The sequence below is a fragment of the Psammomys obesus genome, unplaced genomic scaffold (genome assembly GCF_907164565.1).
Source record: "Psammomys obesus unplaced genomic scaffold, mPsaObe1.curated_primary_1811, whole genome shotgun sequence".
Taxonomy (NCBI): Eukaryota; Metazoa; Chordata; class Mammalia; order Rodentia; family Muridae; genus Psammomys; species Psammomys obesus.
Window position 1 is genome coordinate 345,584 of NW_026596100.1, and position 18,434 is coordinate 364,017.

At 47.9% G+C, this 18,434-nt stretch overlaps 1 protein-coding gene across 1 annotated transcript in view; it reads left to right on the forward strand.

Annotated features, from left to right (window-relative positions):
- Rab31 (RAB31, member RAS oncogene family) overlaps positions 1-17,750 on the forward strand; it is a 115,651-nt gene extending 97,901 nt beyond the window's left edge. Inside the window, exons 6-7 of the mRNA XM_055628373.1 lie at positions 3,447-3,556; positions 15,082-17,750. Coding sequence (XP_055484348.1) covers positions 3,447-3,556; positions 15,082-15,179 — 208 coding nt within the window. The 3' untranslated portion in view covers positions 15,180-17,750. The remainder of the gene's footprint in view (positions 1-3,446; positions 3,557-15,081) is intronic.
- The last annotated feature ends 684 nt before the right edge of the window (positions 17,751-18,434 follow it).

The following is an 18,434-nucleotide window of genomic DNA, read 5'->3' on the forward strand; positions in this document are numbered from 1 at the left end:
TGCAGAACAAGGTCAGAGGATGGAGGAGACGATCCCTGGCTATAATTTCCAGCTTGTAACTTCTTTGTGATTCCGTATGTAGCAAGGCCTAGAAATTCTAGAGGTAGTTTGTACTCTTGAAGTTGACTACCTGGTGCCTCTATCTTGACCTGAACCTGGGCTAGCTAGTTTCAGTTTAACTGTTTCAATGCCTGTTACAATGCTCAACTTATAGTAGATACTTGGTATTTGTTAAGGAGCGATCAAAACACTGGATATCAAAGCTGCGGAGATAGATGGCTCGGTGCTTATGAAGCACTTGGCGCTCCTCTGGAGGATCCAGGTTCATTTCCCAGCACCCACACAGCAGCTCACAGCCACCCAGAAACCAGTTCCATGGGCTCCATAGCTCTCTTCTGGCTCCTTGGGCACCGGGCATTCGTGCGGTAGACAGACATATATGCAGACCAAACACCTACACACACACACACACACACACACACACAAACTCAAACTGGCAAACACTGGCTATTATAGCCTTTCATGTCATAATTACAGAAAGCCATTGGCAGCAGCCTTCCCGCCTGTGCCGTGGTTTCTCCCAAAACTGTGCTGGGAGAGTTCCTGTATGCGCACCACCATACATAACAAGTATGTTCTCACCTTGCCAAAGGTCTGCTGTCAGGCTATAGTCATACCGTTCTGACTGACAGCACCCCCTGCCTTCTATTCCTGTTCTGTGCCGACACAGACCGGAGCTGGTGAGAACTCTGCCCACTCAGCGCCTCAGGACCACATCATTTCAGACTCCAAGCTGTGGGGCTCTCCCAGCCCCAAATTACCCACAGGTTTGCCCGGCAGACTGAAGATTACAGGGCTCCCACGACCTCCCTCCTGTTGCTGGAATGAGCACAGGAAAGCCCTTGCTTAGAAGTATAGCTCAGATATAAAGGTTGCCAACTCAGAACAGCCAAGTGGAAGAGATGCATAAGGTGTGGACTGATGGCTGGGGGGAGCTTGAGTCATGATTGATTGGTAAAATCCGCAGCACAGTTTGAGAAGTTGTCAGAAGTGTGTCCTTAGGAAGCCTGCCCAAGTTTGCTTCTGTCGCTGTCATGAAACACCATGACTAAGGCAACTTGCGGAGGAAAGGCTTTATGCATCCTGATCATAGTCCATCCTTGAGGGCAGGAACTGAAGCAGAGGCTGTGGACACATGCTGCTTTCTCACCTGCTCCCCGTGGCTTTCTTAGCCTGCTTTCTTATACCACTGGTGGGCTGGGTCCTCTCACATCAATCAATCAAGAAAATCCCCTGCAGACTTGCCTCCAGGCCAATCAGATGCAGACATTTCCTTTTCCCAGATAGCCCTAGCTTTTGTCAAGTTGACAGAAACAAACAAAAAAAATCCACTATGAGCAACAACCCATAAGCAACCCGAGCCATAAGACAGGGAGACTTCCCCAGGTCCGGCTCTAGAAGTGTCCAGCTGGAACCTGCGACACTCAAAGCAGTTGTCCCAAGACTAAATCAGGTGGAAGATGCTCCTGAACCTATCTTGGAGTCATCCCGTACAAAAGACACCATAGGATACTCTTTGTTGTCCCTAACTGACAAGCCTCTGGCCTACGGCAGGGATCACCCTTGAGTAATTTTGGTGACAGTTTCTTCACAGGTGAAAGATTCCCGAAGGCTTTACTCTGTTCAGTTTAACACGTTAGCCTGTTTCTAAATTCCATCCTGAAGTCTTTGTTAAACCATACATAGAGGACAAGGCTCGCCTCTGCCTGAACGTGAGGCAGTGGAGTTGAGCTGCCACCTGTTCCTATCTACCTGTGCTTGGGGTTGGGGCACACAAGCCCCAGAGAACCCAGCAGAGAGATCACACACAGTAACAATGCCTTTGGAGTTGCCTAACTGTGGCACATGGCAGGACACAGGCCAGGGTTCCAGCAAGGAGAAGGTGGTCACTGTGACATAATCTGAAGTGTGATGGTGGTAAGCTGAGTGCAGCCAGCTCTTCTAGAGTCGGGAGAAAGGACAGACACGCTGCAGCCGCCTTTCGTGCTTAGAGTGGCTCTCATCAAACTAAGAACTGGCCCAGAGCAACACTACCAATGAGAAATGCAAGCAGAATTTCTTCCTGGTCCTTGCACTAGCCCACGTTGTACCTATAAGACCCTTGATAATGCAGTCACACAGCATCCAGCATGCATGCTGTTCTTCGCATCATCGTCGTCATCATCATCATCATCATCATCATCATCAGCCAAAAAAACCATGTGGCACACTCAAGATATCTCAAACTACCAAACACACAAGAAGGTTTGGATCTGGCCAGAGTAAATTATGTTTACCTTACGGCCATCTTCATAAGTTCACACATCTTAAGATTGTCCGTAGACACTGAACTGTAACCCAGCTTGCCTTGCAAACAACCCGCAGCCTCGCTTCGTAAGAAGCACCAGAGTCTCGACCAATCACAACTGTTTGAGCCATGTTCAGCTGTCACTCTATCCCACTTTCACTTATATCTTATTTCCTTTTCTCTGGCTCTAAGTATAATTTCATTGGCTGGTGGGTTGTTGAACCTTTCGAGAATGGGATTGCTGCCTGATCCTAGAATTAAAAAAAAAAAAAAAAAAAAGGGGGGGGCTGGAGAGATGGCTCAGAGGTTAAGCGCAGTGGCTGTCCTTCCAACGGTCCTGAGTTCAATTCCCAGCAACCACATGGTGGCTCATAACCACCTATAATGAGATCTGGTGCCCTCTTCTGATATGTTGGTCTGCATGCAGGCAGAATACTGTATAAATAATAAATAAATCTTTAAAAAAAATAAATCAAATTAAGATCTCTAAAACCAGCCAGTTTTAAAACCACTGGTGCACACCTTTAATCCCAGCAGAGGCAGGTGGATCTTTGTGAGTTCAAGGCCAGCCTAGACAGCCTGGACTACATAGAGATACCCTGTCTCAAAACAAAAAACAAAACAAAACCCACCAGAACAAAAAAAAAAATAAAATAACAACAACAGGACCTCTCTAAAACTAGATTTTCTGGTGTATGTGAGTATGTTCAGGACCATACTGCTGGGATAAAACGTTAGACTTCACCACTGAGCTACAGCCTCAACCTGTATTTAATTTATTTGTTTATGTGTATATGATGCATGAGCGTGTTGGCATGGTATTCTTGGGACCAACTTTTGGGAGTTTTTGTTTTGTTTTAACTATGTAGACCATGCTGGCCTTGAACTCACAGAGCTTCACCTACTGGGATTAAAGGCGTGTACTACCTTGCCTGTTAGAGACCAGCTTCTAAAATGCACCTGTTGGAGGTTTTCAATCCTTGATAAGTGATAACTTGTTATTCTACAGGAAAGCAAAGTTGCCACTTGTTTGGTCTCCTGGGTATTCGTGTTGCACAAGCAAGCACTCATTTCCTGGTGGGTCTGACTTCTTTCCTAGGGAGGTGCCCCTGAAGGATGCTAAGGAGTATGCTGAGTCCATCGGTGCCATCGTGGTTGAGACCAGTGCGAAACATGCCATCAACATCGAAGAGCTCTTTCAGGGCATCAGTAAGTGCCGCCTGGATTCCCAACCTACCTTAGCTTGCGTGCTTATGCCTTGGGGAGTCAAAACCTAACCTTTCGTCTGTGTGAATTTATCTGATGCCAACAAACCCTGAAGTCAGTCTGTGAGCCCCTACAACTATAAGTGTATGGACTCACCTCCGTCCTTTCTTTCTCTCTCTCTCTCTCTCTCTCTCTTTCTCTCTCTCTCTCTTTCTTTCTTTCTTTCTTTCTTTCTTTCTTTTCTCTCTTTCTTTCTCCCTTTCTTTCTCTCTCTCTCTCTCTCTCTCTCTCTTTCTTTCTTTCTTTCTTTCCTTTTTTTCTTTCGGAGTATGATGGTTGGCTTGAATTTTTCTTAATGTATTTTTAATTGAAGTCAAATTATGTCACTTACTGCCTCCCTCTCCTCCCTCCAGCTTCTCTAGGCTCTCTCTTCCCCCTCCATGTTCCCCATCATTCTCAAGTTGATAGCCTCTTTTTCGTGGGTTATTATTGTTCCATACATATGTGTATGCTCAAATATATACATGCAACCTGTAGAGTCCATTTTTGGTTTTTGTATGTATATGGTTTCAAGGCTGACCACTTGGCAGTGCGCTCACCGCTGGGGGAGGCTGATTTTCTTGTCCCAGTGGTCCTGAGCTGTAGTTCCTCGTCTTGGGCTGTTTCCCCCTTTCCATGGAGACTGCAGTCCCATCCTTCCAGTCTTGTTCATGCAGCCATTTCTCAGAGAGACTGTTTCACTTCAGATCTCCCAAATGTCTAATTCTGTGCCTCGCTCTGTTCCTTCTGTTTCATGACCAAAAATGACACAATCATTGCAAGAACAGAATATATACAGAATTATATACACACATATGTAATATACAGAATTACTTGTGACTAAAAATCGTGTGTTTGGGGCATTGTACTTAGTGTTTTGATGGTAGAGGCGACGTAGACCCTGGCATGGTAGAAGTTCAGTCATTAAATCAAATGGCTCTAAGCAAAGTCTGGGAACCTTTTAGTGATTTCTTTTGCCAGATAATTGTTCACACACACACACACACACACACACACACACACACACTCACACAATGCTTCTCTCTCATGTGACCTGCAGTCAGGAACTAGGCAGAGGGTTCGTCTGAGAACTTACTGTCACTCTCGTTCATAACAGGAGACAGCACTGGGTCAGGTCGTACCTCACTTCCGTTATGGTGTTCTCCCATGGATGACTGACCTCAGCTGTTTACCTCAGATGGCTGTGCTGACACACCAGCCTGTAGCTGTGACTATCCAAGCACCCCAGATTTCACTTTCATGAACTCTGGTCATGACATGTGTTCAGGCTTCCTTCCGCCAGGGAAATGCCCACCGACCATGAAAAGCTTAAGGCCTCAGTTCGTCCGTGTGTTATCAGGGGCTGGGAGAAGCCCCCTTATTCACTGAGATGTCACCATTGCGAGTCCTGGGAACCCTCTGTGGGATGGTCAGAACCCTTATCGGTTATCAGCTGTCCTCAGGAAGCCTCAGCTCCCGGCAATTCCAAAAGGGATGCGGCCCACTCTCTGGCTGGCTCTTTTCTGCACGTGAGGTCATTTCTGGTTAAACTCAAGGCCAGTAGCTCTCAGGATAGAACTGTTTTACATTTTCCTTGTTCTAGTTCATTGCTTTGAATTCTGAGAACAAACAGCAGAGAGCTTTTGGTTTGTTTGTGTTGGCCTGAAGGAGAATTTATGGGCCGTTGAGAACTCTGACCTGATTGCTTCCCCTGGGTAGAAATGTGCGAAAGAATGGTGCTAGGCCTCTCCCAGCAGCCCTGGGCCCTGTCACCATGGTGTCTCTGCGGCCTTTCCTTCCATCTACCTCCATGAGTATTTTTCCTGGCTGTTTACACATGGGATGGAAAAACCGCAAGCTCCCTGGGCTGAGTGGTTAATCCTAGCTGGCTGGAGCTGTGACTGGGTGCTGGCGCCTTGTGTTCCCACATCTCAGCTTCTTCCGTGGTGGACTGTGAGAGCACACGCTCTCTGTACTGCATCACTCTGAGAGGCCGAGAGGACTCTGATTTGAACTTACAACGTTGGGCCCTTTATTGCCCTCGTGTAAAGTTATTCTTTTTCAGTCCTCTGGGCTTTTCTGGCATGTTCACCTGCCGGACATTTTCTTTTTAAAAGCGCTTTGTAGTTGTTTGTTTTGTATTTGTTTTTCAAGACAGGGTTCTGCTCTATAGCCCAGGTTGGTCCTGAAACTCATAGTAGTGCTCTCTCCTGAGTCTCCTGAGCACTGGGGTTACAACCCACAATCATCCGCAGCCGGTTTTAATGAGCTGCTGTGCACCGTTACCAAAGTGCCGCTGACTGCACAGCTCGCTGCACTGTGGAGAGGCCCCCCCCCCCCCCCCCCCCAGTGTGAGCACCTTGAGCCAAGGCCAGGCAGAGGTCGCATAGGAAGCTGTTTTTTAAGTGCACTAAATTCACCTGACAGTTTCTACACGAGGAGACCCTCTGAGCTTGATAGAAGTCATTATTGAAATAAAGAAATCAAATAAAGACCATAAAGGGAACGAGAAGCCTCAGTATTGAGAATTAACATCTCAGAAAGACTTCTTTGGATAACTCAACCTTCCTACATCCCTTTCCACACCAGGGGCCCTTGTGCCTCACAATGATGAAGGCGTTGAATAATTAGTTCCTCATATTCTAGGGGTCTGCTTCATTTAGAAAAAACAACAACAACAACAAAAAAACAACAGGTCTTTGGCTTAAGCAAGGAGTAATTGCAGCTTCAAAGTCCATGGGCCCCGTGCCTCCTCTTCTTCCATGTCAAATAAACAAATGTGTGCTTCTGTGTGGTATACTTTAGCTATACATACTTAGCAAAGACAGCTTGTAGATTTGTGACGAAACCTCTAGTCAGGTCTCTACATCCATTATCTATCTGTCCTTCATCTCTCATCTGCGCGACTATCCGGTTCTATCTGTTGTCTCTCTGCATCAGTATCTGTCTGTGCTTATCCATCTCTCTAGACTTCCAGCTGTCACTATCCACCTGTCTACTTTCCATCTCTTTCCATTATTCTAGCTATCTATCTCTGTCTCTATCCTGGTAGTCCCGTCTCTATCGATCCAGCCGTCTGTCTGTCTATTATCTATCTGCCCATCTACTTCTAACTCAGTCTCTCCCTGCCCGGATCCGTGAACTCTGGCACCTTCATCTTTGCCACTCTTTCTCGGGAGTTGCATCAAAATGAAGGTTTTGTCACCAAAGTGCAGGTTAATTTAAAACAGAATTCCAAGTACACCAGAATCTACCGCAGCAGACTTTTCTTGTATTTCCCTTTCATGATCCCTGCTTGTATTACATGAGCTCCTACCCAAGCTTAAAATAGAGCTGGAGATTGCTGACACCTATGCTCTCGGCGCAATGTGGCGAAGACAAACATGCCCAGGAGAGAAGATACAATAAAAACCAGGGAACAGCCGTGAGAACAGCAGCCCTTTTAAGAGGTGTGCTTACACAAAATCAATTCACACTGGCTTGGATGAAGATGCAAATTCGGTTCTTTTGTATTCCCAGGGTGTTCATACAACAGAAACGAGGCTACTGTGCTTTCCGAGAGGAAGCCAATACATCTTCTAAGTGCAAACTGTTCACCAAACTGTTATCTCTTTTGAAGAATACAGCTGCCCTGGAAAGGGACCTTGCCACTGCCCTAGCCTGGCTGGTCCAGGCTGTCTGTTCTGTGATGTCTCATCCCCTGGTGTCTGTTCTTTCAGGTGCCCTCCTCAGAGGCCCATTTTTCAGACCTACTTTATCCTGCTGTGTGTAGCTCACTCTCTTCTGCACCTTTCTACCCTGGGGGCTGTTCATTTTTCTTTCTTGGCTAAGAAGATAATTGTACACTTGTTTTTTTTTTTTTTTTTTTTTTTTTAATGTTGTAAGACAACACAGAGACTGTTCTGTTGCTGCTCAGCTATTGCAGTGTTAAAAAACCCCCAAACAAAAGGCGTTGATGCCTTCAGGAGGCGCAGAGCAATGCTCTGCTCTAGATGAGGGGGAGACCCGGGACTTGAGCACTGGGACTTCAGCCCTGCTCCTTATTCCTTCTGCATCTCAGTGCTGACCCTGTGGTCATGGAGCTATAATCTTCCCCTGAAGAATACCTTGGAGACTTGGAGGGCATTGGACTGCGGCTTTTTTGTTTTGGGTTATTTCATGTTTGCTGAAGAACAGATGAGGGATGCTTTGGTTTTGCTGTGTCACCAGGGTCGCTCTTTGGCACCACTCTGGATCTCTGGTCTTTGTGGTCACACTTGAAAGAAATCTGGTGAGACACACAGCATGGTGTAGAAGATAGAAGTCTGCCAGATGGTGAAGTAGGCACTTTTAACAGAGTGGAGAGTGGCCGAGAGGACTGCTGTGTCAATCTATATTTTAGGGCTTTATACCATTTCTAAGCCTCTAGAACAACTTCTCCTGAGGGGCATTTCTCCAGCCAGGTGACTGACAGATCCATTTTGAATTAACCCTCCGGAGAAGAGGACGCTGGAGTCCTCCTTTCCCAGAAACCTCCTAGCCGGCGTTCTGAAGGGCGTGTCTCCACCCAGGATCCCTGACCATGACTCAGCTCCTATCCCTTCGACCAGTAAACACAGCCCTGTAGTTTCAGTTCCTGGCTTTCTGGGCTGCTGGTCTTAAGGTTGGGGTCCATCATTAATGGCCTTTCAAGCCCTCCAACACTTAACTTGCTACCTGTTTGCTTGTTTTTAATGTCCGTGCAATTAGAGGTGAGAGCAGCCCTGGCTTGGAAGGCTTAGGAAACAGGAAGGAGTGGTCCATCTTGTCCTGTAATCCTCATTGCACAGCACGCTGGCTGTTGTACACCCACTGGGTTTTGTAATTCTGTGGAGTTACTTCGTTTAGAGCATGTAAGAGAAGTTTGAAAGCAAAACGAAACCTTTGAAAATTTTGTAACAGGACAGCAAGCTGTCATATGAAGATAAAGGTGAGGATCATCCCTTTCTTACCACCAATAATAATAATAATAATAATAATAATAATAATTAATTCAGCAAATGCCCCAAAGAAGTTGCTGATATCGGAAGCTTTCACTCTGTGCAGTTCTCAGACTAACATTCTCAGTTTTAAGAAGCACAGTGTCATTGGCCCTCATGTCCATGTGGCTTTAGGACCCTCCAGGATACCAAATCTACAGATTCCCGAGCCCCTGTCTAAAAACACTGTAACGTGTATGTAAGCACACGTCCCCCCAACCCCCCATCTCTAGATTACTGATACTCAGGCATAGTCAATGTTAATAAATAGCTGTTATGCTGTATTGTTTAGGGAACAATGACAAGAAAGAGCGTGCATGTGTCCGATTCAGACACAGCCATTGTAGGCCTAGCTGTGGTTTTGATGGACAGTGCAACCAACCGTGAATCAAAGCCTGAGAAGCAGGCAGCTACAGGGACCAACTGTAGCAATGCTTAGCATGTGTGGACCTGTCGTTCCTTGCCATTGTGGCCATGGCTAAATCGTGTGCTGTCTCACTGAAGTCCCATTCACTATGAAGTAGCCTCTCTTTCATCTTCGAGGACACCATCTTGTGACTTGCTGTTCCTCATAGCTGGTGAGTGGGAGACCATTATGTGGAGTCACATGCTCAGCTTTAAGTCTGGGCAGTGTCTGGCTCCTGACTTTGTACAGCAGTTTTCTGGTAAGATTATCCACAGGCATAGAAAACAGGAAATGACTAAACTGCACCAAAGTTGAGAAATGGTTTGTTTTTTTCAAATTGTGGTTCACTAATATAAACTAGTGATTTAAAAAAAAGATGATGTGAATCTTGTTACTGACCTAAAAAGACAAGTTGTTTGTAAAACAAATGCTGTACAGTAGTTTATATAAAATCCTGATTTCATATAATCAAACCGCATAACATATAATAATAAGCAGCACGTTCTTCCAAGGTTCTTTCTTGTAAGGTCACCTGTTAGATTGCTAAGTATAGCTACTTTGTAACAGTGCGTTCCAGGCAACCTTGGAAAAAATGATTCTATGATAGAAAATGTAAAACTTACAGCAACAAGTGAATTGAATCATCATGCACGCCATGCCACCCAACGTGTCCCATTTCTGTTCTATAGCTCTCCACCCTAGATTGCTTTAAAAGGGAGTCTCAGACATTACACATTATTGAATATGTAAACATTTTTAATCTAATTTTTAACTGTTGTTAGGTGAGTAGGTCAATCCAGTAGTTGTCAGGTTGAGGGAGAGTCCTAGTTATTCTCTGGCTGTGATGGACGTCAGGACCCGAAGTTGGAGAGGAGTCCATCATGAACGGGAGTCGGGCGGGAGCTCAAGGGAGAAGCCTGGAGGCCGGAACCAGGGCAGAGGAGGCTGTGCAGGAAGACCACCTACTGAGGGGTGGCCCGATCCAGATGGGCAGTAGAGCTCTCCCACATCCACCAGTCAAGAAAATACCCACAGGCTTGCCTCAGGCCAGCCTTATGGAGGCATTTCCTCAGTTGAGAGTCCTCTTCCCAAACGGCCTCAGCTTGTGGCGAGCTGACGGAAAAACCAGCACGGGGGGGGGGGGGGGGAACAGGACTGAAATGACTCTATCTGGTGCTATAATGATGGCGACATGTCATTAGGCATTTATCAGCATCGACAGCATGTCTAACATGGAGAACCCCATGCGAAAACTGTGGGCCGTAGCTAGCAATAGTGGGTTAACATTAGCTCGTCAGTTGGAACTGGTGTTTCATACTCATGCAAGATGCGAGCAGCAGGAACCTAGAGGTGAAGAGTGAGGCATGGGGGAGCTAAATTCCTCAATTTTCTTCATAAACCAAAAAATTATTGTAGAAAAAGTTTATCAGTTTTAAGAAGTGAATGGGGGGGGGTGCTTTTCTTTTTTCTTTTTAAAAGCAGCATTCTGTTGAACTCATTTGAAATCTCACAGTTGCTGTTGAAGCCACTGGGTTGGCAGCCAATGGGAACAGCTCCTTTTGTCCTCTTCTTTGTAACACAGCCATGACTTCGGCTCCCTGAACATTTTTTTTCAATTTTTTTAAAACCAGATATGTATTAGATATTGTTATGCCCTATTTGCATGAAGTGTGTTTTGTGGTTAATTTTCATGTATTCATTTGTAGTGCTGGGGATGAAGCCACACTAGGGGAGGACTGAATCCTTGTAGTACATCTGTCTCTGGCTCCCTAGACTCTTTCAGCTTCCAGATTTGGGGGTCTCTGCTCTCACATCCTCACTTCTACTCAGCTGTCAGGTCATGTCTGGCATTTCCCCACGCTGCTCCCCCCTTCCTGTACCTCTCATTGTACTGACTGTAGCTCCCTTGGGCCTGTGCTGTCTGGGCGCCACCTGCTCCTAGTGCATTCTGGTCCTTCACAGAGCCTGAGCTCACTCCTCACATCTTTATCCGAACAGTAAAAGTTGTCTAAGGGCCAGACGTGGTGGTGCACACCTTTGATCTCAGCACTCCTGCAGAGGCAGGCGCATCTCTGTGAGTTTGACTCCAGCCTGGTTTACGTAGTGAGTTCCAGGACAGTCAGGGCTATGTGGAGAGACCCTGCCTCAAAATCAAAACAAGGAGCTTTTCTAGTATCATTCCTGCTATAGTAACCGGAGGACAATTGCCAGGAGGGACCCCAGGTCAGGTATGAGCCACTGCAGTGTTTCACGAAGACTCCCTATCCCAAAGCACAAACTTCAGGGCCATTACTAAGTCCCACCAAACCCTAGCAAAGTTGATCAAACCACCAATCTGGATGATACAGAGAGTCAAGATCAGAAACAGTCACACAGCTGCCTCTAGACACACTTGACACGGAAGAAAAGAGAGCCAAGCCGCTGGAGGATGGAGAGAAAAACGAAGGGACAGATGGCAGAGCTGTTGGAGAGCAGTCGGAGCACACAGGAAGTGCTGGGGCTCGTCAGCCAAGAGCAGCTGCAGAGAAGCACACCACTTCATTCTTTCTGTGCGTTAGGCCCACTGCCCCAGCCAAGCTGGGCAAAACTCATAGGTTTGGAATTTATTTCCACATTTTACATTCCTGAGGAAGTGTTTGCTAAACATGATTTTTCTCCGGGACTGTCAACTTTCAGGAAACCTGGAGGGGTGGGGGTGGGGGTGGGGGTGTTAACTTCTCCCCAAGAGAATCTTACACAATCCAAACTGTGTTAAAATAAACACGCTGGGCCTGGGATTCGTGTTCAAGAACAGCTTGTTGTGGAGGTGGCAAGCCTGGAGGACACTCTGTAGGAGGAGAAACATCCAGAGGACACCTCGGGCCTGTGCCGATGTCATCGTGTGTTTGAGCTCAGTTTCGTGTTCGGGTAAATAAAATCCCGTGAACTGTGTTCCGGTCATCTCCTTAGTGCAGAGTGTTATGGCCCCTTTCCAGACCCATTCTTTTGTGGGAGAACATGCACCCAGCAGGCTCTGAGTGCCTGGAGCACAGCACAGGGGCTGGCACTTGTTTCCACAGTGTTGTTTGCTTAGCTCTTGAAGGGCGCTAGGCTTGGGATTTAGCTCTTCCCTGTCACACTTTAATGTGGGTGCGCCTCAGCTCTTCACCATGTTTGAAGCTGGAGCTATGTGACGTTCCCAAGTGGAGTGGTCTCCGGGAAAACAGGCCCGCCTTCTCCTAACTGCTCCTAGCCAGGAGCGCTGCGCGCCTCTTCCCATGCAAAGACGCCTGCTGCGGTCAAAGACTCCCCGAGTCCCTTGCCTAGAAGCAGTGCAGCGTAGACTGTGTAGGGGGCCTCAGGTTCACTGTTCACATGCTGTGTACGGAGGAGGGAAGAAGGACCAAGCGGTTTTACGTGACCGCACCGGGCTCGTTTAACTGGGGTGGCTGATTCTCCAACCTCAAAATGCTTTCTGCTCAAAGATAAAAAGAAGTCTGAGGGCTCCACATTGATTTCGCATCTTAGAAATACAGCAGTCCTTGCTCATCCGTGGTGTCAGCGGCAACCATGGCCTTAAAATACCAAATGGAAATCCCGGAAAAAACAAAACAAAACAAAACCCCTCGTGTTTGAACAACTTTTAATACAACCTGTTGTTGTAATTGTTCTAATTTAAGATTTGTTACTATTGTAGATCTCTTCCTATATCTAACTTACAAATGAAACTTGTCACAGGTTGTCTCTGTGCAGTAAACAGAATGCTAGCTGAGCATTTGGCACCCTCCACGGTTTCAGTTGTTTGCTGGGGGCTGGTCTTGGAACATATCTTCTGCAGATTAAGAGGTGTGGCAGAAGGGTGGCATGGGGGAGAATCTAGCTAGCAGAAAATGTAAGAATCGGGAAACCCTTCCCCACCCAGACTGGAAGTGGGAGAGAAGCCCGTGCCTGTGGGAGTGACCTATATAGAGGGTCCTGAGCCCAGCGGCCTTTCTTTTCAGCCCACACTTTCTCCCGGCCAGACCCTCCCATTCCCAGGAGTGTCTTCCTCTTTCTCATTGTTGTTCTTTGTTCCCACTGACTGAATGTCCTTGGTGCAATCTTCTGTCCTTGGACACAGGAAGTGGGGGACTCCAGTGGGCACCTCCAGGACCCAGCTCTCTGCCTACGGCAGGAGGATCCTGTATCTCGTTCTCACAAGTGAGGCTTCACATATTCTGAACGGCAGGAGCACCTGGCACATCCAAGAAGCCAGCTTTGACAGCTGGTTTGAAAGCCTTGCCAACAGTTTGAAACCCAGGCGAGGAGGCTGTTGGCACACAGCGTTGGAGCCTGTTGTGTACTTGGGGGAGACGTGAGAGCAGAAGACAGGGAGGAAGGATGGACGTGTGGACAGACAGACACCCTGCACTCCTGGTGCACTTTGCTTCTAGGTGTCCATCACTGTAACACCCTGTGCTCATCAGCAAACAGTCCCTATCCTTTAAGTCAACCATGCTGTACTGGTCAGAATTACGGTCTTCTCTAAAAACTTCTGATGCAGAAGCTAAAGCCTTTTAACTGGCTCTGTAGCTTGACACTGTTGGGCCTCAGACCACATGACTGGCCCCAGGTGCGGGTAGTCATTATCGGCCAGATATGACTGGGGCAAATCCTCAGAACAGTACCAGTATTTTCCTTTTTATTTACTACTTTAGGTTGACAAAGTAGAATTTAAAAAAAAATTCTTTTCAACTGTGACTACAGTTTGGGCGTGTCTCGATGAGGGAAGTGCAAGAGTACCTACGCTTTCCTGTCTGCTGAGCTCTTCTTGAGCAGGGCCTACAAGCCTTTGTATAGCTTGCGGGTGGTGCAGGATGGCAGACGTGCTGTAGAGACTGTTGGCATGCTTCATTCCCTCTGTATCGACTCCCGTTTCTCCTGCTAACCTTGAATCGAATGCCAGAGGTGTTTGCTTTTATCTCTGTGCTGGAGCTTTGCCGACTTCTACAGCACTCGGTCTGTGCCGTGCGCCAAAGCCTCGGAGACCGCATCTTACCTCTTCCGCCAAAGGCCTTCGCTCGGGTCTTTTGGCTCTATATTGCATTCAAACAGGTAGCATAGATTTGCCTTAAAAACAAAAACAAAAGCAAAACAGTTTCCCCTCTGATCAGTTGTGGGGTTTTTATTTGTTGTTTGTTTGAATCTTCCATTTTAGAGCTAGTGTTCCATCTTTTTTTTTTTTTTTTTTAGGACAAATAGAAAAATAGAAGAGAGAGAGACCATTGGCAGAACACAGGGCTGAGGAGGCATTCGAAAATCCAGATGTGGGTTATAATAAGAACCACCATTTAGCTTTGGCATGGCCTTCAACAAAGTCACAGAAAATGGTGTGATAGTGGCCCTCACAAGACTTGCTGAGAGGGATCAATGATGAATAGCTGACAGCGGGAAGGCTGCCCAAGCTTGCTGTTTCCAGATTTCCCTGACTTAGACACACAGCTCTGTGAAAATGAGGCTCACGTGCCAAGTGTCCACCTTTCTCATATGCACAACCTATTTTGCTCCCGTGTGACATTAAGGTACCGGGTCCTGTGCTGTATGTCCGAGGGCCTTCTGGCTAATGAGCCGAGCGCCCTCACAGGATGAGGCTGGTGTGTTGTGCCTCAGCCCATCGTAGTTCTACGAGCAGAAAAGACAGATAAGTGCTCATTGTGACTGTTGAAGTCCAGTCCTGCAAAGCAGGGTGGCTGTCTGGGAAGGAAGGCTGAGGGCCTGAGTGACTGAGGGAGCCCCTCGGATCTGCACAGTGGGGTGCCTTCTCCTGTGCCTGGGACCGATTACCTGCAAGGTCAGGAAACTGCTGATGATTTTCCTCAACCTTTTAAACAGAAATTCGACTTCCGCTAGAAGAACTGGGAAAAGGGGGAAAGAGAGAAGAGGTGAAAAGGAAGGCTGGAGGGAGGGAGGGAAAAAGAGAGGAGAGGGAGAAGGGAAAGGAGGAGGGAGCTAGCCCCTCCCCCAAGTAGTGCTATATATATATATATTTTTTTTTTTTTTTTCACTCGAACAGGCAGACTTTTTAAAATAAGAGAACTTCAATCTTGACCTCTTTCTCCTCACCACAGGCCGCCAGATCCCACCCTTGGACCCCCATGAAAATGGAAACAGTGGAGGGATCAAGCTTGGGAGCCAGAGCTTGCCAGGCAGCCGGAGGTGCTGCTGAGCTGGCATACAGAGCGCCAAGGAAGAAGCCAGCTCCGGTGGTCAGCCCGCACAGAAGGACCCCACCCTCAGGGCTAACTGCCTGCTGCAGAGTGAGCAGCTTTGCACCCTGGGAGACCCACAGGACGCTCAGCATGGGAAATTCCCTGAAAAGAGGTTATGGAAAACCCAGCATACCACCACAATATGGCCTTCCATTTATGAACCGCCCACAGCAGGGCTTGTACTTGCTAGGTATAGTTGCCATTTTTGTTAAATATTAGAAACTTTTTAGATTTGTTCACAAGCCTTGAGGTGCCCTTCTCCTCTGATTTCCTGTGCCACCTAGTCAGAGCCCAGGGCCAGGGCCTCCGCTCCTGGCCAGTTCACCAAAAGGCAAAGGTAATGTAGCAGGTTGGTTACCTTTTAGCTGGCTTTGGAAGTAAGGCTTTCTTAGTTTCCTGAGGGAAATCAGACATGAATAGCTGCACCATCACCCAGACTAAGAATTGATCTTCTGTGAAAGACAGAAGTTGGATTAGAAACTGCCATCTGTGCCCCTTTTCATTTAGCTGATGAACATTTTCCTCAGGTAAACCCAACCAAATCAGACTCGAAGGTTACATATAATCCCGGTTTAAAAGAGTTAAGTAGTTACTGTGTCAGCAGTGGAAAGATGGAGGATGTAAATAGCATCCGGGGCACCACCCAAATGCATCCTCTCCATTGTAGTGAGTTTCTGCTCTTGGAGATGATTAATTCACAGAGCATTGATTTACGAGGAGACTGTGTCACGGTTTCGCATCCAAGGGATAAAACCAATCACAGGATGTTTGAGTCTAAACTGTAGGGCAAACTTCTTCTAGTAATAGCAGCTAATCATGGGTGACAGCACCCCAGGCAGAGAATGCCCCCGCCTTAAAAATATGGACCCCCGAAAGGACAAGGTCAGAAGAAGTGCTTTACGCTCTGCCTGCTTTGGAAAGAAAGGCCGTCCAGCAGACAGAGCCCGTTCCAGGCGCAGACGAGGCTGTCTGTGTGTCAATGTAATATTCTTCCTGCTTCTCCCAGTTCGGGAGTTAATTGAAATCTAGAATATGGGGAATAACAAATACTTGTCTCCATTCAAGAGTGTCCCTCAGTGTCCCAGAGCAGGCCTCTCAAACAGCGTTAGCAAATGGCACCTGTATGTCATCAGGGCCTTCTCGAGGACGGTCAGTTCCTATCCCATGTCACCAGCTGACAAAAACATCAGCGTGCTCACTGCAGGTGAAACAAACAAAAAACTGTTGTGTTGAAGCTGAGGTGGCCGCTTTCCACACAGTGTCAAGCTTGTTTTTCAAACACCTCCCCCCCACCCCGTTTTGGGAAGCTTTGGCTGGGAGCTTGCCTTTGTCCGGCTGGCGGTCTAGACTTTGGAGCCGAGATGTTGCCGGTCCCAGGAGAGAACGCCACGGGTTTGGATTGGGTTTGCAGTGGCTGAATTCTGCATGAACTGTCTGGGCGTCACCCTGACGGTGAGCCGCCCTGGCATATTGGAGAAGCACATGAGGGAATGAAACCTCGATTTCTCCAGGCTGCAGCGTCAACGATATCAAAGCCAGGCGGAGGGCCACCACCACCGGCAAGGAAAGAATGTGGCACCTGGCCCCACACATAGTCATACCATCTTGGGCCTTTTCTGCAGACAGGTGCTGTGGCGTCTGGGGCTTCTGTACCCTTGGCATTCCTTTTGGGCTGTTTTAACAACTGACCCTAAGTCATAGGAAGGTCTGTGGAGACCTAGAAGTTACACCTGCTCCTCACATAGGCTGTAGTGTCCTCTCCATCAGTCCCCAGATTCCCTTCTCAACCCCCACTTTCTCTCCTCTCACACCTGGCAGGTTTGTATATGTGTAAATACGATTTTATGTTGGCTGCACCTACAGGTAATCCATTTCAGGCCTGTGTCCGTAAGTAAGGCCCAGGCTGTCAAAGGGATTCTTTCTCAACAGAAGTCCCTAAGGACAATGGTAGAGCTGTGCAAATGTTTTACGCAGGTACAGAATCGACTTGCCATTTTGTTTTTCTTAAAAGTGGTACATTAGGGTACGGAATATGACGTTGCCTTGCAGACTAACCTGCATTCTAGCCAACAGCAAGGGCTGTGCCCAGTGGGAATCCCACTCCTACTACGGGAGGTTTGGGGGACTGAAATGTTTGCTCTGCCATCAAGGACTATAGCCTGTGTAGGCTCCTTGCTGCTCAGCAGCGTTCAGGGTGGGGGGGAGGGGGGGAGACAGAAGCCAGCAGTCAGCAATGGCTTCTGTCTGTGCCAAGACCTCATCGTGCTCTTCGCCACTGTCGTGACACCAGAGTGAGCCAGCAGTCACGCTGTCACCCAGACCGTCGCCCCTTCTGGTGTGTTGGTAAAGGCTTTCCACTTGGGCTGGACCCAGGTTTTGCACCTAGAAGACCCCTTCCGCAGACAAAAGGACCTTCGCCTGCTATGCTCTGTGCTCTGGAGAAGCGTTTCCCTCGGTGCGCATTGGCATCAGCTGCTTGGTTTTAACCCATCGGAAAGCATTCCTACTAATAAATATTTCAAGTCTTACCGAGTGTCTTCTTCTTATTGCGATCAGAACGAAGAGAAACACGCTCACAAGACCTGGGGAGCAGTGTTCTGGCACACTGTCATCCGCTAAGGAGACGGACGGGGGGGGGGGGGGGGGGGGGGGGGGGCGGGGGGGGGGGGGGGGGGGGGGGGGGGGGGGCGTTGTTGGGGGCGTGGTCACGTGATGAGAGCTGTGCGGTGGGATGGATGCATTGTCTGTAATGTGTCACCATGCATCTCTCAGCATTGTGTGGCGGGCAAGGCTGCCTGGGGAAGTCGCCCACAGGGGGCTGTGGAGTAGTCCTCAGTAGCCGTGCAGTGCGCAGCGTGGGAAATGGAACCGTGACCCGGGGTGCACGCAGAAAGACAGCTGGGGTACGATAATGATTACTTCTTGATGTGTGGATGGAAATAGAAGCACGAGAAGGAAGAGCATCAGCTTCTGAAGAGGGGTGGCACCTAGTCCAGTCAGAGGCGGACGAAAGGCATTTAACTATCAGCGGTTTTGATTTCTTTCATAGTATAAAAATCCGGAGCCCGTGCCCGGCACGGTCACACATTCCTTTAATCCCGACACCAGGGAAGCAAAGGCAAGCAGATCTCTGTGGGTTCACTGCCAGCCTGCTCAACATAGTGAGTTCCAGGCTCAACCAGGGGCTACATAGTGAGACCCTGTCTCCATAA